General features: G+C 41.3%; 1 protein-coding gene across 7 annotated transcripts in view; it reads right to left on the bottom strand.

Moving 5' to 3' along the window:
* The window catches only part of ptprfa (protein tyrosine phosphatase receptor type Fa), a 225,811-nt gene that overhangs the window by 97,780 nt on the left and 102,514 nt on the right, over positions 1-25,517 (bottom strand). For all 7 annotated transcript variants that reach the window (XM_041039769.1, XM_041039766.1, XM_041039768.1 and 4 more), the window contains exons 7-10: positions 12,366-12,635; positions 5,774-6,355; positions 3,178-3,314; positions 2,532-2,676 (exon numbers count right to left, since the gene is read on the bottom strand). In XM_041039769.1, coding sequence (XP_040895703.1) covers positions 2,532-2,676; positions 3,178-3,314; positions 5,774-6,355; positions 12,366-12,635 — 1,134 coding nt within the window. The remainder of the gene's footprint in view (positions 1-2,531; positions 2,677-3,177; positions 3,315-5,773; positions 6,356-12,365; positions 12,636-25,517) is intronic.

A 25,517-nucleotide genomic window follows, 5' to 3' on the forward strand; every position in this document is an offset into this window, starting at 1 on the left:
ACAAGATCCTGTAAAAGCTACAGCCTCATTTTTTGAGCCTGTATTTATTTACATTTTAGTAACTTTCTCTCCTCTTCAGCTCCTGGGGATTAAAACCCTGCTTAACCAAACTAACCAGCCATAACTTTAACATGCCAACAGCTGTATAGCAGGATGTTGTGGTGCTGTTTGACTCTGTGATATGACTTCTCTAACAAGAGGTCCATGGGATGACCTGTGTCCCCCTATCCTCTTACATCATCACCACTGAACCACTGCAGCCTGCAGTCTTATGGACCACAGCTTGATTCTGAGGGCTGAGCTGAGCTGAGCTGGTCAGGAGCAGTGTACTTGCACTGGGTTGGACTTCAGTCTGAATCCTTTCAGAATTTATAGGTTTTCTTTGACTTATAAATAAATACTGAAAACAGTAACCTGTTACCTTGTGACAGCTGCTTGCCATTTCTACAAACAGGTGATGAGAATTATAATCTGACAAGACCCAGATGTGTACAGTAAATAAACAGAACATGGGGGACAAATGGAGGGAGATGACAGCAGTGGGCAGGGTCTTTAGACCTTTTAGCAAATTTCCTGACATGGTGGGTTTGGCAGCCAGAGGAGTTTTGATGAGAGTGAAAATCAAAGGCACTAGTTTAAAGTGTTTTGTTTGCAGTGTGACGGCTGGCTCACTGATTCCACCCCTGACAAGTAAAACACGCAGCTGAAAGAGGGCGTAAGATTCCTTCTGGGAGCTGTCATAAATATTACAGTCCGTGTCTGTGCGTTGTGCAGGAGAGGCAGAGATCCAATGCTAGATATTAAGTCAAGCTCTGAATTAAAGGTGTTCAATAGCATTAGCGCCAGTAGGGGAACACTGATCGAACAGCAGAAATCAAAGTCCCGCACATCAGCTCACTCTATTCCATGTTCGGCATGACAGACTCATTTTGAAGGAACATGACAGTCCTGATAAAAGCTGCTTCTCTCGTCTGTTTGTGTTTGCTTGGTCTTACATCATAATATGCTGGGTGTATTGGCTCCGAGCCTTTTATTAGACTATTTGTGAAAATGTGCAACACCTGGTGATTTATTACGCCAAGGCAGCAGAAAGCAGCAAACACCTATAAATATCAAGCAAAAACCAGCCTGCCTGTGAAGTGTGGCTTGGCTGAAACAATGGATTTGAAGCCTGACACAGAACTCCTTAGAATGACATGTTCTTTTGTTGTTGTCTTGGTGTTTGAACTCTATAATTGAGCTGCACGTTCAGCAGGATCAAGCATGACTGACATATGTTGGAAAAAAAAAAGTCTCCTTATAATTAATGCCACACTGGTGATTACATTTTGCGAGCCTGAAACTCTTGAGATTCGCAATTACACAGTTCTGTGAGTCACACAGCTCGTCTGCTGTAATATTGTTGTGTTATAATAGCGTGAGCACGCACAAGTGGCTGGGCCGCAGCAGGAGGTTCTGCTCCCTCACTCAGGTGGGAGTCAGTGCTACAACGAGCCGGATAAAAGAAAACCTCTACTTACACTTGTAAAACAGATGACAAAGAACAATGACGCCCCCGAATCTCCAATCTGTCTTTGTAAAACACCTATGTATATACAGTGTATTTACATTACACTGTAAATGCCAAGTAGAGAAAAGTCTAAAACAGCAACACACACGGTTTAATGTGTGTGTGTGTGTGTGTGTGTGTGTGTGTGCTTGAATCAACTAAATGCAACAAGAAAATCACAAGAGCAAAGTTAAGCTACAGTTCAATGGCAGATTAGAGTGTTAACTGCTCTGGTTCCTAAATCACAAATGATTTGTGATGACACAAACGTTTTCTTCTTTTAGAATGATGAAAAATAAAAGTACGGTTCCAAAAAAAAAAAAAAAAAAAAAAAAAAAAAAACTACAATGATTGTGTGTTGGGCTCTGATCACTGTCAGAATGCAGGTGACCTGCACTCAATACTGTGCCTGAAGACACAGTGTCTGTCTCTGTACTCCGCCCTCAGGCCGACTCATATTAGCTAAGATCTGATATTAACAGGCGACACTGGAATTCTAGAAAAAGTCCACACTCTGTTTTGTGGAACTTGCACATTAATCAGCTTCATTTTGACAGTAACCATATGTCTCCTGTACAGTTTGGTTGGATAAAACAAAACAGATACTGTATCTAACCCCTTACTGTGAAATCAATTTCTGTAATTTTGTCTTTTTGTATTCAAAAAGAACGTCATTAAATGAAATGAAATAAATTTACAGTGGTATAAATAAATGTAGTCACAATAAAATGAAACAGATAAATTACAAATTATAGTATTTCAGCTCAGGATAAATACACAGGTGATGTGGGGATTGGGGGTCACACGCTCTCGTGCACACACACACACACCTGATGACATCACTGACTTACCTGTCGGTTTTTCTGACTTCATGTTTACTCCTCTTGGTTTATTTGAAATAAGTTATTTTAAAAAGGACCAGAACTAAAAGGCAGTAATGGATCTTTTTTTTTTCCCACTGAGACCAGGCTGTAGTACTCACTGGATTGGGCAGTCCTGGCCTCAATAGGCTGAGTGAAGACTCCTAAACCCATCTCAGATCGGGCTGCCAGGGAAAACATGTAGAGTGTATCTGGCTTTAGACCATCCACTGCATAGGAGCCTGCGGGGTCGAACGTGACGTGATGCTGCGGAGAGATTAAAACCATGGGACCATGGAGGCCACGGTACATTGCATGCTCATGCATAAACACACACACACGCACAAATGACCCTTGTTCCAGAATATTGTAACTACTGGATACAGTATTATAATGTGAGGTTTCATACAAAACTCAATCAGAAAGCAACACAATCACCTAAACTAAAATCCTCTCATGTGTTTCCCTGAGATAAAGCTCCTCATTTAATCAGTCTGAATCTGCAGGTGTAGCTTAGGCTCCATTACATGGACCTGTTTGTTCTGAGACTGTTTGTGGGATATAAATGGAAAACATGCCAATCAGCTGTAGAATATACAGCACACACTCATATTACATATACTGTACACAACGTGAATGCATAAATATAAAGCCTTTAAATAAGCCAAGTAAAGACACTCATTTAGTGTAGTACACACAGTACAGAACTACAATCCATCCCATCAAACTATCACAGAGGAAGGAAAATGTTTTCAAGCTGGTGTTTACCTGGTCTGTGGGATTGTTGGCCTCCCAGTAGATCAGCTCAAAGCTAATGATAGGGTCCTGGACGGGCCAAAGCCATGACAGCATGATCCGCGAATCCAGCTCAGCCTCGGCCTCAAAACCAGAAGGCTGAGCTGGAACTGGAGGCAGAGACAAAGAGGTGAAAGAGACAGGGAGACAGGGAGTGAGTGGTGTATTCAGAGCTGGAAATACAAAGTAATCAGTCAGTCAGGAGGTGAAGTGGGAGTCTGAGCATAGAGAGGCAGGGTATAGGATGAAATGCTACAGTCAATATTCATCAATATTCACAACAGAAACCAAGCTGAGGAAGAATAAAGGAAGTCATTTACTTAAAATCCTCAAAGGTGATGTCAGTAAACCAAGAATCAAATTTACTTACAGGTGTCTCACGCCCATGAATTTACTGAGCCGTGTTATGCTAACATGACCAGCCACAGCCTCATTATTCCAGCCACACTGTGATTTAATCCACTGTTCCCTGGCTGCTTGAAACTTCTCATTTTACAGCTCACTACTATCTCTGTCAGTTACTGGAGTCAGAAAAACCTAATTGGAACCCAGGACAGTAGGTATGTGTAGAGACGGTGCTTGACGGACATCTCCCCACTCTCACTTTACTTTTATTCCACCTGTGGGACATCTTTACACCTTTATCATTTATTAGTCCATTTTATAGTCCTTTGCGCTCAGTAACCAAAGTAATGCCAAGCAGAGTGTTGCCCAGCTCCAACCTGGGCAGACGTCTAATTAGCCAGCTTCAACTTTTACATTTACTAATTTGAGGGAATGAATTCAGAGATGTGTTGCTGAAGAAAAACACAGGTCAGAGCTGGCTGCTAATGGATGCTACAATGTGTAGAACCAGCCTGTGCTTCTCTGCCTGATAGCAGTTACTACACTCTGCTATATGCATTTAAGTCAAAATGATTTATGTGAGCCTGGCAGGGTGCTGAACTCTATTCAACAAATAAATAAAGTGGGTCAGCTGACTCTGGGTGGCTTTATCTTCTATTACAGCTCTACTGTGATGTCATGTTTCTTCCAGCCAAGCACAGTAAGCTGAGAACACAGAAAAACTGGCTCTCTGTGAGTGAAATACTATTAATATTATTCTTCTACATGCAGTCAGCCACTTCGTCCTTGAGGATAAAATGTCTGAGACCTGAGACACACATTGTATATGCTCCTCAATATTCTTGTACAATAATTTACCCACCGTGTTCACCTCAGCGGTTGAATATCCGACAGACTAATGTTTCACATCACAGCTCTGTTTTTGTGCAGTTGTGAAATGATGCGAGTGTAACACGGCGTGACTAAATGTATCTCAGACAGTTCTGCTGCTGCCGATAACTTTTTACAGAAACACACATTTAACGTAAGCACATGTGGAGCTTGATACAAACAGCCGGGCATCAGTCTGAATTACACAACTCTCTGTTTGCATAGTAATTACTTATTGCTATATGTAGCTGTGTACATGATTGCTGATTATGTCATGCTGCTGGTGTTAATGACCCTAATGACCCCACCAGCAGAGATGCAATACAACCAAATACATTTACAGCCCTTCAGTTTCTTTTGACGATTGCATTGTGAGATAACTGTGTACATCAGCAGCACACTGAGAATTGCTTTGTACTGTGCGTACTGACTGTTATGAGCATTTCTTTTGTCACTTGCATGCTCAAAACTTACTCACATTTAGTGTGTAGTATAGAACTGGGATCCAGCTAGAGTTTGCAAGTATTGTGGTGAAGAATGTGGAACATTCTGCTAAAAGAGCCAGCTATTTTTCCTTAGGGATTGGTGGAGACCAACAGCAGAGCTAAAAGGAGAGTGGACGTTAGACACAGGATGTTTTCACACCTGCACCTTGGTTAATTTGAGCCAAAGTCAAAGAAATCGCTTCCTGAACAGTTCCCAATCAGAAGATGGATTTAAGAGAAGATTCGTTTTTGAATTGTGAAATGCAAAAAACAACATATATAATATCACAGAATCCTGTGGTTGGCCCATTTGCTTTAGGGCCACAAATGAAAAACAGTCAGCCTGTAAGCCGACCGTGACCAATGGTCTCGGTCCAGTGGTTTGATGGACAGCTTTCTCACCGGCCCATATGAACCACACTGGTCAAACACACCAGACAGGTTAGGTGCATTCCTCAGCTGGACACAAACACGAGTCCAAATGAATCTTAATGTTGCTTTGTGTCTGCTGGATGTGTAATTAGGCAACTGTTTGCTAACACGTTGCCATATCAACTGTATAAGGTGATAATATGTCAGTGTTGTGTTAATAGCTTGTTCCACTGGATCCAAGTGGCTAAAAAACTCCAATTAATTCAGCTTTAAGAAACATTCTGAAGACAGGACTTCAATTTGACATCGCAACTTAGACTGAAGTAAATGGTCTGAATAATGTTTCTATCACTGTCTGACTTGGCTCCTGTTGCCACAAAGCTGTCCAGCAGAAACCTGACCCACAGAGTAGCATGCTGCTTAAAATGCAGTGTGACTGTAACACCTTCACCTTTTTGTGTCACGGCTTTACAGTGAAACAGTCAGCGTGTTCTCACCTCCCTGCTGGGTTTTGATCTGCAGAACATCTGAGGGAGGCCCGTCTCCCACAGAGGTGAAGCCCAGCACTCTCAGGCTGTAGGTGATGTCTGAGGTCAGGCCTGAAATGGTGGTGATCTGGCTGTCATCTGTGTTGTGTTTCTGCCAGGTGCTGAGCGGGGCGTTGTGAGCAGAGCTGTAATAGACCCTGTAGCCCCGGATTTGTCCGTTGGGTTCCTCCGGAGGTTCCCACTGGACCAGCATGGTGCTGGGACTCAGCATGCGAGCCTGGACGTGAAGAGGAGGTGAGGAGGGGGCTTGCTCACTTGTACGGGTGTCCACAATACCACTGGGGGGCCCCCGGCCGACGTTGTTGACGGCCATGACACGGAACTCGTATTCGGAAAAGGGGCTGAGGCCGCCGATGCTGTATCGTGTGGTGGCTACTCCGTCCACTTCCTGGAAGCCGTTGTCAGACACTTTAGCACGGTACTGGATCACATAGTAAGACACCGGTTCTGGGTTGCCAGAGTCCCAGGTCAGGGTGACACTGGTTGCTGTGGTTTCTGTCACAATGAGGGAGGTGGGCGGCTTGGGCAGTGCTGTTAGAGAGCAGAGACAGACAAGATAGTCAGACAAACGACTCTCCCCACAGTCTTTGTCTTCTTCTTCTTTTTTCATCTCTCTGACATAAAGGTCTGACAGGACAAACACCTGCTGAAGCTCTGAGCTCATGGAGCTGTTCAAGCAGCAGGCTGAACAATTATGTTGCTAAGCATATGGGTATACATGAACCCCCCCTCACCAATCCCCCACAAAATCCATGAGTCAGAGCTGAACATCATCACATGTGCACATATGTAATTCAACTGCACAGCAAAGTCTACTGTCCTGAAGATACAGCTAAACTATTTATTTATTGACCAGGTATCATGGGAAAAAAAAAACTTTAATTAATTTGTACTCTTATTAATTGAAGTACCAGTGTGTAGGATTTAGTGGCATCTAGCAGTGAGGTTGCAGACTGTGAACCAACTGAATGCCCCTCCCCTCACCCCTCCCTTCTCAAGTGTGTAGGAGAACCTACAGTGGCTTTCAGGTAACATCAAAACATGAACGGCCCCTCTCTAGAGCCAGTGCTTGGTTTGATCATTCTGGTCTACTGTAGAAATATGGAGGGCACCGTAGAAGAGAACCCACCCCCTGTGCAGATATGAAGGGCTCATTCTAGCTCATGAAAACACAACAATTCTTAGTTTCAGGTGATTATACACTAATGAATACACAACTATGAATATTATCTTCCAGTTCAGATAGTAGACCCCCATAAACCCTGCACACTGGTCCTTTAACAGAACATAATTCTAACTGACTGCTGACATATGTTTAAAGCCTTAGACAGAAAGACAGACAGATAACACAATGCAGTTTAACAGGCAAAAGTATATCCATGTATCTGTGACTTGAATTAAACCGAAGCTGCTTGTTTGGATCAGACTGTTCATGGTGTTTATTTCTCACTGCAGCAGGTTACACAGTGCAGCTAACTGACAGCTGTCACAGCTGGCGAGCAATACGGAAACAATGACATCCAATGAACAATCAGCTGTGTTAAAGAAAGAATGCAGAGATATGAAAACACAATGATATAATTATCAAGGAATTCATTCAGCGTCTGCTGACAGCTCAAAGGCAAAAAACAGCTGGTAGTCTCCCGCTAACACTCTCCTCAATACATGGCTGCAGAACACACAATAACCTGGAACATTTTTTATGTAATGTGACACACTGTATTCACACTGATACAATACAAAATGGACAGTTCTCAGATCATGGACAACCTAATCAGAATGCTGGTGAAAATACTAGATTCACTTTGGATTTTGCCCGAATAACATTGTTCAACAATCTTTAAACATAAGCTGTAAACAATATTGTTAAATGTTATATTTCTATAATCTAAGTTACAGAATTTTTCAAATCATTCGGCCTCCATAATTATTTTATTTCATTTGTCAAAGGTTAACAATGACCTTCTTATATTCATTTGTATTTATTTATTAGAAATTCAAGAGCATTATAAATTCAAGATTCAATGATTTGTGCACACAAATCTTGAAATCGTAATCTGTGCACGAGTCGATCTGAGAACATGATTTATTGATTTGTGCACAAAAATGTGTTTTTTTATTTCTCCATTCCATCTGTCAGAGTCTATGATTTCACCCACATGAATGTAATAAAAAGGTGCAGAGCTATGTGTACAACAGGGTCAGAAAAAGGAAAACGGTTTTCTTCATTCTGTCAATTCATACAGCATACACTATACCACTCACCCTGCAGTGTCACTGTGAGCTCAGAGCCTCCCAGTCAAGTCACTCAATTCACTTTATTACAAACCTGCAGTCTAAAGCCAAAGGATGGTAAAAGAGATAAAAGAAGAGAAAAAAAAAATGGCTTCAACTGATGATACTAATTTCAAAAAGACATTTTCATTGTTCTGTTGTCGCCTTGATGTGGAGTAAAACACAGTTAATTCATTCATCTTCAATTGACTGTTTCACTCCACATAATATAGTCGAGACAGGCAACTCATACTGTATCATGGAATGTGTAATGTGAATTTAGAAAAAAAAAAAATGGTGGTGGTCTGGACTTTGTGCTGCCGGAGTGCAAATGGATGTGCTGGAGTGAGAGGCAGAGCAGTGGGGTGTGCAGAGATGCTCACAGGCTGCAACCAGAGGCTTTTAGCTGCAGCCCTTTACTGCTCTAGTCTTGACATCTGCTTTATTATCATGCAGTGTATCCAGTGCTGCTGCTTCTTCTGTAAAGACGTGTCAACCTGAGCAGGCTGTGGCTGAATGAAGCTGCAGATTCTCACAGTGTTCTCATCAGTCTGTTACTATAAAGCCTGAATGTGGTGTGGCTCTCAATGAGAAAAGAGCTCTTTGAAATGTTACATCTTTAAAAGGATAATAACGTAATTTTAAGGGGCACTGAACTTCTTTATGTAGTGTGTTTAGTAAATGAATTCATGCCACTGGAGTATAAGTGATACGTTAAATTTAATTATATGTTACATGCGTTGTTGTCATCTTCCTCAATGTTTATTTTGACTTTACATGTGATGTTTTTTGACATTCTTTGAGAAGATGTATTTGCTATTATTTTTTTTTAAGTGAAACTCGTTAGGATGATAAAATTGTGTCACTGGCAACATTTTTCCCCATTTAGGACGTGAAAGGTTTATACTGAATCTTATACTGCACAGACATTTTAAGGAGGAAATCAGGATAGATGGTTGCATGTACAGACATTAGGACAATAACACTGGAGACCAGGCTTCATGTCTTATGTCCTACATATTGTTTGGTTTAGGATACTACAACAGTTGTGCATGGACCAGGACAGATTGTGGTTTTGCTTAATGCACAGTTCCACAGCATTATTTCTATCACTGCAATGACAGTCATGTCATACTCACAAACAAAAACACTAGTCTTATTGACAAATTACTGCCAGTCTCTTCTACTGTGATGCTGTTAAGCTACTGTCTATTAAACTTGACACTTCCTCCAGATGTTTAAACGCCAAAGTGAAAACACTCCCACACTATGTCTCTCTCTTGCTGCTGGTATATTTGTTTACAGCAGGCCTCCCTAGAGGGCTTTTAATGGGAAGCCTCTGTGGAGAAAGTGGGAAATTTCACTGATGCTAGTTTTACTGAGTGTGACATGACTGTTGTTATGTGGACAGAATTAGTGAAATAGATTATTACAGGTAAATATGGAGGAGAAGCAGCGTTAGACAACAGGGAGGCTAGTTACCAAAATATGGTCAAATATACGTGTGAAACTTTGTCTGGTCCTTTCTCAGCTGAGATAAAGAAAAGCTGCAGCCACAACTTCAATAATATTTTTCTGTAACCTTAACCAAGTGATTGAGTTGCACATCAGCCATACCTTCCCTGGCAGGAGTAGATACCACAGGAAAACTAAGGATACCTTTTCTTCCAAAGGTATAAAAACAGAATCCGGGTAGAATTACCTTTTACCAAATGCATCTGCTACTGCAAATTAGTGGTAAATGAGTGCAGGGCTGACAGTGAATGATGTTTCTTTGCTTAATAAAAGTCATTGGAGAAAAGAAATGAATTTCAATGAAACAAAAAACTATTATTAGCACTAACAAGCAGGTAAAGTAGCCTGATTATCAACCAAACTGCTGCAGCAAATCTTGTTAAAGTCTGCAGTCAGCAGGAGCAGAGAGCTGGAACTGGTTCTGATTCATAGGTAAGAGATCAAAACTAAGACTTTTCTTGCCAAGCTAATAAGTACAAATCCACCCTTCGAACAGAGCCTTTCTCAGCAGTGTGTCATGTGGCTCGCTTCATATGTGTAGATAAGGGGGTAGTGTTTCTTTAAATACTGTTGTCTATTCCATTTTTTTTTTTTTTTAAATGCCTTTAACAAAAAACATTTCCCATAAGCCCTAAACCTTTGGAGGCTTAACATCACAACTCGACAGAAGAGTCAGAAGTCCCTGTGTGAGTGCAGCGGCTGTGGATAGCTCAGATATGTCTGTACCAACAGCAGGACAGGGGACGAGTGAAAGCTGTAAAAGCTGTTAAACCTCAGAGGTCACAACTAAAATGATGAAAAAAAAATGACTTTAGAAAATCTTAAAGTGCTGCAGCATATGCTGATTTGTCTTGGAATATAGAAAATAAACCCCAGGGCCATGCTTCCTGTTTTCAGAGAGACTGTACTCTGTGTGACAGAGTTACAGAGGCCAGCCTGGCTGTGACATCATGGCTCTCTATAGTATCCACAGGCCAACAACAAGCACTGAGTTTACTGTTTGACTTTGGTACAACAATGAATCTGATGTGCCCCAAAGTCTCTTTGGTATTCCCTGGCGTACATGCTTCAGTTCATCATATACATGAAGTGTCAAGGGCAGCGAGTCTGTACGAGAGCTGCTATCAGCAGCAGCCAAGAGGAGTCAGGTGGACGAGTATATGGGTTTGTAGTGGTGAACGATCTCAGAAGCGAGCACATACAGCTACGATAAGCCTCGAGGGTAGAACATGATTCAGTCAGTCACCTCCCTCACCACCTTAAGATAAACTTTGTCACACAGACCTTGAGTTATGTCTAAAACTGTAATGTTTCCGTTCTGACTGCAGGCAGTTGAAGGGAACCTTTATCAGTGTCACATATGGCTATTTTCTGGAGGTGGTATATACCAGTGTACCAGCATTATGACTGTGAAGGTGTTGGTGCTAATTTCAGTCCACCTTTATTAGTCATCTAAGATCATTATGTTCTACCAAACCCATAATACCTTACAGAATATACTAATGTTTATTTAGGAGGTTTTTTTTGTACATACATGATAACTAATAATGAAGCTGAAAACCTTTCATGAGTTTTTCCACTGGGATTACTGAGAATCTACAGCACTAACACTTTGTATCAGAGTCACTGTTCATTCTGTGAGCTCCTTATAGCCTGAAATCCATAATCTCTGTACATCTAAGACCTATAACTAAGACCTATAAGACCAAATCTTACTAAATAATCTCAGTCTTGATAACCCCCCCACCCCCCACACCCCCCCCCCCCCCCCACCCCACCCCCCAGTGAATGGAAATGCTTCTCTTGCTGTCTTAACTGTACTGCCGTGCTCGCTGTGTAACTGGAAAACAACACTTGACTTGATGTAAATACATTTAGCTTCTTCTGAGGCCGTCACACAGAGGATTAGGAACAGCAGATCACTTTGTTGAGAACAGTAAAGGACATGCTCCTTTCGTACTGCAGCTTCTTGTCAGGCTGTCCAAACATTTTCAAATATTGATATGAAGAACTGCTCTGTCAGTGAGTGCAGGAGGGAAATCTTCAATGCACACTGTATCTGACCTCTGTCTCACTGTCTCACAGGGGCTGAGGAGATCACAGAGACGCACATATTACAAAAACTAACACACAAACAAAGACACGCATTTGTTCACTTATCACTAGTTGTATCTTTTTTTTTTTTTTTTCACAGAAAGGACCAACATCACAAACCCAGAGCAGTAAAGTGGTGTCTTCTGAAATCAGATGCCATGTCCTAACATTGTCCTAAGGAGGTCAGGGACAATCCAGTCTTTATGAAAAGAACCAGTGACAAAGGTCATTTCCATTTTATTGTGATAGGAAATCAACTTTAGCCAGGACACTGTTGATATCCAAAGCTGAAACTCCACTTGACAGTGCTTATATGATGATATATGCACCTACTAGTTGTTTTCACCTGTGTGGCTGGCCAGCAGCTTGGACTAATGTAAAGCAGTGTGTGTTACAGAAAGCTCCAGCCAAGCTTCATAAAACCACTGATACTGCTGCAGCTGAATCTGACAGTGAGATGTGGCGGAAAGCTTTTAAAAAAAAAAAAAAGCTAGTGAGAGGAAGTTTGAGTTTAGAATATTTATTCGCACACACTGCTCCCAAGGTTGAAAATGAACTTGCCTGCATCACAAGGCACAAAAAAAAAAAATCTCAAATAACCCACAAAAGGATAGAAAAATAATAATAACAGCAAACGTTTCTCCACACAGTTTCTCACCTTTGACAGTGATCTGGGCCGTGGTTTCGATCATGCCCAGGGAGGATATGGCCACGCAGGTGTAGTTGGCAGACTGGCGAATGTTGGTGAGCTCCAGGACGTTGCGGCCAATTGGCATTTCATCCTCTCGGGTCAGCTCCACCTCACCGGTCATCCACTTGACATAAGGCATGGGAGCGCCGACCGCCACGCAGGTCAGGTTGACACTGCCGCCGGGCATCACCTCGTGATTGGTGGGGGGGATGGAGAAACGAGGAGGCACACGACGAACTGCAGGGGTAAAGAGAGGGAGTGTGAGAGGTAGGGGGAGGGGGAGGGTGCCACTGGACCACTGAGCTGATTCCATGTTTGACTGGCCTGGCTTGTACTGTGCAAACTGTGAGTGAGCTGCTCAGGATGGACGAGCCTGTGTAACATTTCACTGTCCCATCACACTCTGAAGCCTGTTTTAGACGATATGACGGAGAGCGGAAGTGTTTTTCTGCTCTGAACTCAGTTTAAACCACAGTCATAGGCAGGTTTGTTTCTGTCCTGCTGCCTAAAAGCTCTTCATTAGAACTGGTGTCAAATGTTCTTTGAATTTTAGTTCTTTGTCCTACATGTTAAATTAGATAATGTTGTTAATTCTAATTTAAGGTCATATGTAGTATTTTTTAGTATTTGGTGTCTTCAGAGATCTATAAGGAGAGTTTTAGTGTCATCAAGCCTCAGTGCTGTTTCAGAAGATGTTATTACTGACGAGTAAACTCAAGGGTTTTGGTCTAAATCCAGTTTTGTTAGGTTGGTTTATGGAGACCCTCATGTGAGCCAGAGGTTTTATGTATCATTTTATATTTTTTATATTTATCTAAATTCTATATGTGCTTTTACAACTGCATTCCCATGCAAAGATAATAAAGATGTAACTTTGAGTGCAGTAACCTGATGTTCACTGAAGGTCATGGTGAACCTAACATAAGAAAGGCTCAAGTCTCTGCAAGCTGATTTACATTTGAACATAAATGAATAGAAAGCAACAGCTGTCAGAAGCAGTAAGCAGAACTAAAAACATCTAAAACATTATGTTATACTGAGAATGGAATTTATGTCTAATTTATGCTCAGTCTGTGAGGAATTAGCAACTAACTTACTACGGTTCAAATTCAATCTCAAAGCTGCTTTATCGGCATGGATGTAAAAAAAAACAATGTTAAAGCATCAATAACAGTTATATAAAGTTGTGTTAACATTTGCTATCTCTCTCTCTCTCTCTCTCACACTATATATATATATATACACTATATATATATATACAATATATATATATATATAAAACTGCAATTATATCCACGCAACTTCTACTCCTCATCTCATCACTGAACAGGAGACTGTTTCTGTGCAATCAGCACTTTACATCGTGTCACTCAGTGTGACAGAGAACAGTGATGCAGAGGTTTGAAGAGGAGATGTCTTTGTTGGATGTGTCTTACTAAAAGGAACTGCTTCTGTTGTCTTCAGTACCAACAAACAGTCCCAGTCCCAGTTCTTTGCAGTCTCCACGTGGAATCTTTGTCGCCGCCGCAGCTCTGATGTGTACCAATGTTTTTGAGGAGGTAGCCGTCAGCTACAACGGCTACATGTGTAGACTCTGCAGCTACATTGTCACCTGTTTATGTACAACTAAAAACCCACTTCAAGGCAGAGATTATTATCTGTGACGGGGCCTGTCCTCTAAAGTGTGTCGCTGGATCATTCGTTGTGATTCTTCACACATATCCACTCACATCACTTTCTGTGTACAAATGAGTGCAATAATATGAATGCTATGAATGTCTGAAAGTTGAGCCTTCTGTATGATTCATTGCTTGAATCGTACTTTCATCACCTCTTGCAGGAAATCTTTACTACACTCTGAGACCAAATGATTGGTTTGGCTTGTCTTCTCAAAGCTCCATGATGCCGACATAGCATCACCTGATATTATACCAGCTCTGTTACTGGATGTAACAGTTAAATTAGGCTGCAACATGTTCACTTGGAAACGGGGTAAAAAACTGAGTGCCTGTGCCTCAGGCATGTAGCTTGATTTTTCTGGAGAATCTGGGGTTTCCTGCTGGGCTACAGGGATTAAAAATCCACCTAATGTGGACTGTGCTGCTTGTCAGGAGCATTTCCATCACATCCTGATGCTGAGGCACCAAATGGGCTGGAGGAGAATACGGAGGGATTCTCCCCTAATGTTAGCTCTCTTCCTTCGAAATCTTCCCTCATTATACGACATCTGAATTAGTGCAGCAGCACTGTGTTTGCATTAAATATGCAGACGGCTGTGTTGCGTAAGTGAAGTCCTTGCTTTTTTAACTTAGCAGAGCACAGTCAAGAAAAAATCTGACTCACAAAGTGTAATTTAAGCAGTGGGCTGGAGTATGAGTACGAGGAGCTTACACTGTGGATCAGAGGCTTTTCTAAGGGTTTTGTCTTGGTTTAACTAAAAGAAGAGAGGGGTTACAAATTCTACCACTCTAACTCTCAGTGCAGAAAAATCTGATGTAATGTGAGAAGTTATGATGCTGGAGTTGAGAACTGGGAAACAGTAGCTGGTAGTACGTAGAGTATGCTTGGCTGAACGATGACTGACAACACTCAGTGAGTTTGGGAGTACATGCGTGGGCTAAATGTTACTGTGGTGGAGGAGAGAATGTGTCTTTTTTGGCTGCTGCTCATACAAGAACAGCATTGTCTGCTGGCATGGGGAGCGGCAGGCTCTGAAATGCAGATGGCTTCCCGTGGAGGCTGGAACTCTGGAGAACACGATGAAGAAAAGGAGGAGGAGGAGGAGGAGGAGAGTAGAGGAGGCATAGGGCTGGGAGAGGAGGAGAAGATGGAGGAGGAAGAGGAGAAGGAGTGGGAGGAAGAAGATTCAGGGGCAAACTGCCAGGTCGGTTAGACAGGGACTCAGGGGAAATATTTTTTCACTGTGGCTGCTCGTGTATTTGATGCTGGAGAACATCTATATTGAGGCTTTGATTAAAAGTGCATTAAGGTCAAATAAGATTTTTACAACCCCACAGCAAAAATATTTATTTTCAGGGTCAATATCATTATTGATCAATACCAATGAGTCAGTGTTATTTCATGCTGAGTACTGACTTTAAAAACTCAACTTGGAAAATATTAGAAGTCTGGGTTCAGCCTCCGCTGTAGTTAGTCAGCATACATCAAGGACGGAGACAGAGACAAGATCAACCACAGGCCACCTCTCTGTGGAAAGTCAAAGCTTTCTTTGATTTTCTTCTTCAAATGGTTTCTGTGTCAGTGTCTCTGCCTTTCCTTTGTACTTGACTAATCACTCTACATCACTGTTATTGTCATAGTTTAACTTTGACTGATGCTGCAGGCTAAGAAAAACTAGTGGTCAGACAGTCGGCCAGAAGCTGTGTCTTAAGTGGAAATACAAATGAGAGTGAGTGCACCTGTAAAGTCAGTGATAATCACTGCACAGGAAAACGACTACAGTAAGTACAGTATGGTCAGGGGTCAATGAAGACATGGGTCTGTAAACTGTGATGGATGTTTAGGTAATGATTTTACCCTTCCCTTTGTTCTGACTGCTTATTTCTAGCAAAATTGCCATGTTTATGGTTGCCGTGCCTAATTTAGCATGTTAACATCTGACAATCAGCACTAAACGCCACTAAGGCTGCTGGGAATGCTTTTTAGATTTGCAGGTATTTGGTCACGAACCAAAGACAAGTGGAAGTTTTGGGATGATGCTACATGAAAAGTTAAGACATTGCCAAAGTTATTCGGATTCATACTGAGGGGAACAAATATGTCTGTACCAGATTTCATGCTGAATCATCCCCAGCTGAGATATTTCAGTACAGACTGTGGTGGACAGATTGACCATACAACTGCCACTCCTCGACCCACACCACTACAGAAAGCCCTGTATATGTACTTAGTTTAATAATGTCATTTAGTTAATTATTAGTATTATCATAATATTAGGGTACATACACTTCCACAAGTCATATTTACTTCTAACATAATTACCATTATCATAAGTATCATTATAAGCTGTAAGACCAGCTTTTACATTAAATGATGTTAATGATTATCTAAGACGCACTGAGACATATTAAGACTTTCAGTTGGACGGTTTTGTGTTAGATGTTCAGGTTGGTTCTAACCCTGAAATGACCGCTTTTATTGTGTGACAGTAGATGGGACTACAATGTAACGGCAGCAGGTGCACAGTAAAAGCCAGGCCTTGACGTTTCATTTCCTCATCGATCCTCCAACACACAACACACACCTGTCTCTACTGTGGCCGTGTAGGAAGTGTTTCCCAGACACCTCTGCTTAGAACACTGAATGATTTCAAAGCAAAAAAAAAAAAAAAAAAACCTGGCTCTCACAACTAAAAATAAGCTTTGAATTTTAATGTTGCTGTATCAGGGGAAGGTGAGAAGAGAAATGCTTCAAATTTGAATGCTAGCAGAGGGGAGTGACAAAGCTTGCGATATATGTTGGCAAATGGAAACACTGGAGCTGGTAATACATCAGGGATCTTACTGAAAGGCATCATAACATTGAAAATTACCTGTTTATATCCTTGCAACTGCAAAGTGGGGGTAGGTATGGTACTAAGAATAGGACGTATAAGCCCCAGCTGGCCAGGAGTTACATCACTACTGTTTTCCCAAAGTTCTGAATCTGGGACTGAAACTCGTCAACTTTTTGGAAACATTTCAGTTTTACGCAACATGAATGTAATATAAAGTGTGGTTTGTAGCCTCCCCATACCAGTCATCCTCACAGGACTACAGCAAAAAAAATGGAAGAACACAGCAGTAATGAATCATGGGAGGTTATTTCAGGACCTGTATTGCAGTGCCAATATGTTCACTCATATTATTACACCTGTAGTCTATTATCTACAGAGCCCCTAAAAGGCCATGGGAACTTTTTGTGCTTGTTAATTTTTAATTATAAATTTAGATTCCTTGTGGTTTCCCTTTTCATTTTTAAACCCTTCACAGCTGTGGTAGTGCAGGGGGCGGGGGCAGCAGATAATGCAGGGGCTTCTTAGATGGGCCTGATGGTGTCTGAAATATACTGAAATATATTGTAAACATGATATAAAGCAGGATTATTTCATTGCGTAATAGTCTATAAATCTTTGTTAGCATAAATCCAAACCTCTGTGTAATAATATTCATATTTTCAGCTAATGCTACAATCAAAGTACTGTCTGTTATTTCACACTCAAACATGTAAACCTGGAGCTAACTTAAATGATCATTCATGCATGTTTATTTAATTCTGGAAAGTAAAAAGGTTTGCAAACAGTTTACCTGGCCATGTTTTTTTTTTTAAATTTCTACTTACTACTTTCAATTAAGCTTGATTTGAGCTAAATCACCCAGTGCTCTTTGGTTAGTTCTGTCCTGTCAACAGTCATTAGATTCATGACTGGAGTCTGACTCAGTTCCACGTCTTTTTATGAACGTTTTATTTACCGAGTGGCTGGACAATAATTGTGGCTTTGTAAATATTTTCATTACATAAACATCCCTCCATGTGGTTTTTTAGGGTCCGAACTAAGCATGGTAGCTCATACATCCTTCATCTCAGCCACATTGTCCAGCTCCTAATGAAGGATCCTGAGGCAGGATCTTAGGCCAGATGGGATCTGTGATCACTCCGGCATGTTCTGGGTCTATGCCAAGGAATCCTTCCAGCTGGATGTGCCTGGGATATCTCCACAGGGAGATGCCCTGAAGGCACCCTTATTAGATACACTACCTGACCCACCTCGGCTGACTCCTGTCAGAGTGAAGGAGCAGTGGCTATACTCTAAGGTCCTCCAGGATGTCTGAACTCCTCACCTTGTCTCTAAGAGCGAGACCAAAAGCTTATTTTGGCCGCAGGTATCCTGGATTGTTTCAGTCACTACCCAAAGCCCACGATCACACTGTCGGCGTGGGTTGGAATGTGGACTGACCAGTAAATCAAAAGCTTTGCTTTCAGGCTCAGCTCATTCTTCCCCATGACAGTCTGGTGCAACACTTATGTAAGGGTTCATGCTGCACCTACTGATCTTGTGTCCATCTTGCCCTCACTCCCTGATATTTGAACTCCTTCACTTGGGGCAGTGACTTAAACCAACCACATTATGACACGCTTATAGACATGCTGATTAGTATGTGCAGGGCAGAATTTTGGGATAATTGCTGCAAGGAAACCTAGATGTATTTCTATTTTTCCCAGTGTGGCCTTTTAGGGACTCCTGACATTATCACTTGAACTTGCTCAGGTGCTGTAATTGTGTTTTCTCTGTGTGTGAGAGGAAGACCTTCAGTTTGATTCAGGTCAGGTAACACTGAAATGCTTGCTTACTGACAATTACTACAGTTCAGGTCTATGCTCTGATGCTGGGAATCATCTTGTTGTTTAATTAGTCAATTAGAAACCGTGAAGTTACCTGTGGACATGGATGATGGTAGTGATACAATGACAATCGTTTACTGAGTTAAGAGTAAAGTTATCTTATTATTGCTACTGTTGGTCTGATGGGTGGATGACTGAGGTACTGACACCACTGTGAGACCAAATTAGTCCCTTAGTCACCATAATGACATTTAGGAGATATAGATGCACATTAGTAGCGGCTGATAGAATGCAGACAAACTCATATCTTTGTTGACATGCCAGAGAGAAGAGACGAGAGAAGGAGGGGGAGGGAAGGAGGGATGAGTGAAGAAGATTCGGGAAGCCGAGGCTTAATAAAGAAAAAAAGCTGGAGCTGTAGGAGAAGCTGTGGTGGGTGGGGAAGCAAAAGATTCTTTATGCACTGTCAGAGAAGTCATGCAGCAATGCAGGTGGAGAGGCGGCAGCATGCTTACTGCAGGATTCATGGACAGGGATTAAGTGCTAAAAAAATGCTGTGAATGGCATTTCAAGTATAAGGAGCTTTTTTTTTTGCTTCAGCTGGACTGACATCTCAGCTTCAAGCCTAATGTTCATTAGACCATTTTCCTTCCCATTTCCCATTTTGCTTTTATTCCATTGTAGCAAGTCTACTTGGTAGTGTAAGGTTAACATTTCACACAGGCTGTGTGGATTCTGGCTGCACAGCTTGTAAAACTCAGAGATAAAGACAAAATTAATTTTGTGATTTCATATTCAGGATATTTAACAATATTTTCTGATAAATTTGATCAGGTTTTCCTCCCAGAGATCTGTGCATCTACCCAGGCAGTTTTGGGTGTGATTGGTGGAGGTATGAGTTCTCGGCTCTGCCTCTGTAGCTCAATACAATACAGTGGAGCAAGACGACAACTGGCTTTGACTGTGCTACAAAAATACTTGATAACAACATCTGTTTACTCATTACAATTTCAGTCTGATAATCAGATTCAAGTGCCATTTCAGTTAACATCGTCTTCTCATTAGACAATTTCTGTTTCACTGGCTAATCAGTATCCAGTGATTGGTCAATTGTTTCTTTGAACAAGGGCAAATCAGAGATGTGGGCAGTGATTCAGAGGCCCGGACCCAGGCTAACACATGTTGTTGTAAACACTGTCACTGGGTTCTACCTGAAACATGATCCATGATCACTCACTGCTCTGCATGTCTCAAGAAACTGTTTACAGGAAGTTCTGTTATAAAAGGACAGATTGTCTTCTTTCTTGTGCAGGGCAGTGCGTTACAGAGGTCTGATGAATGTTTTTTTTTTTTTTAACTTTTCAAACTTGTAGTCCTCAGACCCAACCAATGCTGACTCGCGTGGCATCGCTTGAGGACATTTATCAGAATTCACAAAGCTCCCTCTGCAGACACTTAAAACGTTACACAAATTTTTAAAGACATGCAGGTGTAATTCCAGTAGGATGATAATGAATCCCACTGTGCAGGAGCTCGCTACTCATAACCTCAGTCAATCTCAGCCAAACTCACAGCATGGCTACAGAAAAAAAATATATATATGTCTTTGGTCTTTTTGGCTGACCTTACAGTTTCAGCATGTTGGACAAAATCCACTGGATGTTACTCTATGCTGACATGACATCAGAAAACCCTTTTCTGATGTCATGTCAAGAAAAACAAACTTCATCTCAGAAACCTTTACTATCCCTGCAGTCTTCCTCATTGAGCACCATATTCAACTCCAGCTTGAACATAGCAGAGTTTGTGTCTACAGATTAGTGAGAGATCGGCTCATGTTCACAAATGATGTTTGGACCACCCAGGACCAAATCTCCTGTTACCTCTTTCAAGTTCTAATTTCGAAGAGACACAGCAAACATTTAGGCCACGAATGCTAGGAATTCAAAACAAGTGGTGGCAGATGAATGGAGCAAGATGATGCAACTTCATTCTTATCAGCGCAAGTTGCCTCAAAGAGGAGCTAACTCAGTTTAAATGAATTAAGTACCTGACATGAGTAATCCATACAGTTTCATTGAAAAATCAAACCTTAGCCATGAATTATAAAGGCTCCTTTACCATCATCCAAACACTGTCATCAGCATTAGCACCTGATTCCTTGTGATTGTGTGGTCAAAAATCAGGAAATGTGATTTTTTTTTTCTTCACTTCCTGTCAGACAGAGGTGAGTTTGAGCTCGTGGCGCAGCAAAGCATAAGGTGGCCTTTTATTAGCAACTTGGCGTGTAAAGCAGAAATTTATGGGTATAAATCTGTGCTGATGTGCAGGTTTTGCCACCGTACATGACATCCAGATGGCCACATGCTGTCCAAAGCTTCAGTCAACATGGAAATGGCAAATGTGATGAGAAATGCACATATCTACATACGCTGTTAAGCCGAGGGAGTTCATCCTTTTAATTATCTTTAAAAGGGAGGAGGGAGGTGTGACTCTGGAATAATCTGCAGCTCACTGAAGAATAAAGTTGCTTCAGAGTGAAATAACTTTCTCAGGATTTTTGATGCCTGTTTTATGAACGATAGCTTTGGTCCTGAAGCTGACGGGAGAATGAGCCTTTATTTCATGCTACACTGTGCACTGTAACTTTTATGGAGAAAAATAAAAGCTTCGAGTTTTAAATAATAGCTGCAATTGACTTTACAATGGACTTGCATGAAAGATGTTTTATTTTTTGGTTTGTTTGTTTATTTGTTTGTTTGTTGGTTGTTTTTTTTAAGCTCTGAATTAAGTTAAATTAGGCAGAGTTAAGTTAAATTAAGCTGAACTGAGTTATGTTACCCTATGTTACGTAAAGTTCACATAACTTTAGTTAAACAAAGTAAAGTTTTGTTCATTGAGATGATGTCAATAAATTGCATTGCACACTTACCTTCAGCCAGTATGAGGCAGTTTATATGGAGGATGGGACTTTGGTTAGTTCAGACAGTCTCTGAATTGCACACAGTTCTGAATTGTACTACTGAGTTTTGATTCATCACTGGACAAACATGGTGAGCTGAGAGTCTGGGTTAGTAGAAATGGTGCACCTTCATCTCACGAATGACACTTCAGCCTGAGACACATGTCCTTCCTGGGTTAGCTAAGGTTTCTGCTGTCCCTCTGCTGAGATGTGCTGCCTTATGTGCTTTAAATGGTCGGACTTCTGCAGCTACATGTTCCCTGTTCTTCCTGCATCAGAAATCACAAACCTAATCATTTCTCCTACTTATGGATTTGACAGTGTGACACTGTCTTGTCTAGAACTCACAAAGCTGCAAGAAATATATTTTATGCCGAAAATATAATATATAATATTAGCCATTAACTCTCCTTTACAGTCTCCTCTGGCGTTTTACTTTCATTAATTCTTTAATTTTCAAGTCTGCCATTATGGCAGCTTCTAAAATCAAAGCCACTTTATCTGGTGTCAGCATTAAACTCAAATGGCTTGTTGGAGTTAACAAGAATATAGCATATTCTTCTCCTAAAAGAGATAAGTGTTGTTACTGAACTCTATGTGCTGTCTGACCTCTGATGTAAAGCCATAAAGAAACAACAAAAACATACAGCTTCTGTAGAATAAAACCCGATCAACAAGCTGCCCCACAAGTCTGCAAATCCACACATCAGACACAAACACTTCAGTTAGGGCTGCAGTTCTCTCCAATAGTAGCTCACTCCCCCTCAATTTCTGCACTCCACCACATTCTCCTATTAATGATCCAGCAGTAAGAATCTCAATAAAAAAAAAAAAAAGAAAAAAGAAAAAAAACCTGTAAACATGTTTGAGGCTATTTTCTTCTCTTGGAGAGTCTACTTTTCTAGCAGACACAGATAAGAGGAGAGCATGGTAAACGCAGTGTGAGCTCAGAGCCTGCTGCTCAGTGTAATGATGGTCAGACAGCAGATGAGAGCTGAGACGAGCCATGCCTTTGAATTAGCCAAGACAATAAAAACATGATCAGCATGCAAGAGAGGACATCATGAGACTGACACAGTTTGCAAAATTTTGTGAAGTGAGCACAGTCTCCATGTATGGAGTGGGCCTAAATTATGTAAAGATTATGTTCCTTCATCAGGAAAGGTGTCAGGTGTGTGACAGCAGCACACACTGGACACATCATTAGCATTATTTTTCTGAGAAATAAACGTGAAGAACAAAGAAAGGTTTTGTCCAGGTCGGTAAAAAAAGCAAAATTAGCTCCTGTTAAAGAGTAAGCCAAAGAACCCAGAGGAAACACGTTTAATCAGTAACCAGATATTCTCAAACACAGTTGTTTTCCTGTTTTACTGATGAGCCATGCCCATTTCAGCAAGTGCTCCAACTGCCACTGAGCCACAGTAACGTTAGACCTCTCTTAATCTCCAGACTGTATTTATCTGTTTTCATATCCTCATGAAATGTCAAGTACTATCCAAATTCAGTGAGTCTTATATCACACTACACAACCTTCTGCTGCTGCTTCTTGTACTAGTGAGCAAGACTTACTACTGTTATAATGTTTATACTGTAAGTGTTACTGTGTCCCCACATTTAGCTGGAACTATATCAGCTGTTTCGATCTGGAACTGGTGATGGGTTTGTCAAAATAATGTCTCCTTGAAATTTACTCCAGGGTTTTCAGGGATGTGAGGGACCACAAGCTGGGACAGACCAGCTGCTCAGGGTCTGTGGTCCAATCGCAGCAATCCTTTGGTAATCAACTGGTGACATTTATCTCTGTAATTTTTTAAACATATAAAATCTTTAAATTTTGGTCCAATACTAAGGCGTAGCAAAGTTAAGGTTAATTTTCTTTATAGGGCATTTAATGTTATACATTACCTATACGTACAAATCTGCTACACTTCAATAAAAATAAATAAATAAAACAGGCAGTATGCATCATATACCATCAGATGTTGTTTTACTGTAAATATTCAGTATATAACAGGTGCACCGGTTGTGTTGACGTCTGACTGCTGACATTAACAATAAAGCTGTTGTCCAAATTCAAATATTTATTCAAGATGCTTCATTTTAAACTCCCTGTAGTCTGCATTAAGGAAGGCCTATAGCCTGTGAACAACAAGGGATTACACCAGAACCATGCACATCTAAAATTACTTCACAGACTTTGCAACCTTTGGGGTTTGGTCAATCTTTAGTTTGAAAAAAAAAAAAAAAAAGAAAGAAAAAAAAGCCATGTCTGTCTTACATCTTCTGTGTAATCCTGGTTGGGACATGGGTGTATTTTGAGCATAAAGCTCATCACTGGTGTTTAACACATGCTCATTTCACAAAATTTCATAGGAGCAGGCTGCATGGAGCAATATGTGATGTGGTGCAAGGCAGCATATACTGTAACAACAGGGTGGGGAGGGTGCAGTTGGGGAAGCAAAGGGGTTGCACTGTGGGGTTGGGGTCCTGAGAGAGAGAGGCCGGGACGGGCCTGAGGCGCCCAGCGAGATGCCGGCGCGGCACGGCTCCAGTCCGCCAGGCCTTGGTGTTAGGAGGGAAAAGAGTTAAAAAACCAACCTTCCCGTTGATCTGAGTGGTGAGATTTGGATTGTGTTTTTGGATGGCAGGGTGCAATGATGATGGAGGGATTTCAGATAAAGTGAAAAAGAAAAAAGAAAAAAACGACAAGAGGGGCAAAATAAGGAGTGAGAGGAAGAAGACAAGGAGAAACAGAGAGAGTAAAACAGGCAAATATCTGCTTATCCATTAACGAGTGAGAAAATCACAGTGGAGACAATAGCCTGTGCAGTGCAATGCAGTGCAGTGACACACACTCACACACACACACACATCATATGGCACAAATAATACAGTGCAAACCCATCCTTGATAAGCAGAATAACACACATGAGATCATCAGTGCTAATCTATCTCTCACAGTAAAAAAAAACAGCACTGTTCCAGTAGATCCAGTCGGCACCCACACAAACAGACACACAAAAACAGATGCAGACATACAATCACACACACCCACTTTCTCCTCCCTGTCCTTAGTTTCCCTCCAGAGCCTGTGAATTAAGACGGCATGAAGGAGGCCCAGGCTCACTGACAAGCAGACTTCATTAAGCACACAAAGCGGACAGCGTGTTACTGCCCACATTTATCCTGCACATTGACTTTGGCTGAGTTCAGCCACCGAGCCCTGAAATCAATGAGCACGTAAACATGGCCCCTGACAGGACCAGTCAAACACTCACCTTTCACATTCACATTCCTTTCTATGGAGGAACCCTTGATAAGTTGATACTGTATTAAAGGAGCACACTGAGACCTCAGAGACCGTCCTGTTGGTCCACTTACCCACTGACTGATGTGTGATCTGGCACTGACTCCATTTAGATGGACTACAATCGTCTGACTGTTTTAACTAAGACTCTCTTATCTGCTCATTTTCCCATTTCCATGCAGCCATGGAGAGGCTGATTAATGATTCAAGATGTCTGTTATTATGCAGTTTTTTTTTTCTGACGTTCTTTTTAAGGCTATTCAGGAGAATGGAGCCGGGAATCCACAAAGTGATACCAGAACTTCAGCACCAATTACAAAAACTCTTTTCAGTAACCTGATTTTGATGAGTATAAACACATTTATCTGTGATGGAACCATTCTATAGCCCTGACCTAACTTACCATTAAGCTCCCATTGAGTCCTCGTCTCACCCAAAGCAAAGAGAAGATATTTGCTTGACCCAGCCTTATACCTATATTATATCTGCTTAGGATAAACACTGGCTT

The sequence above is a fragment of the Toxotes jaculatrix genome, chromosome 6 (assembly GCF_017976425.1).
Source record: "Toxotes jaculatrix isolate fToxJac2 chromosome 6, fToxJac2.pri, whole genome shotgun sequence".
In the NCBI taxonomy this organism is placed as follows: domain Eukaryota; kingdom Metazoa; phylum Chordata; class Actinopteri; family Toxotidae; genus Toxotes; species Toxotes jaculatrix.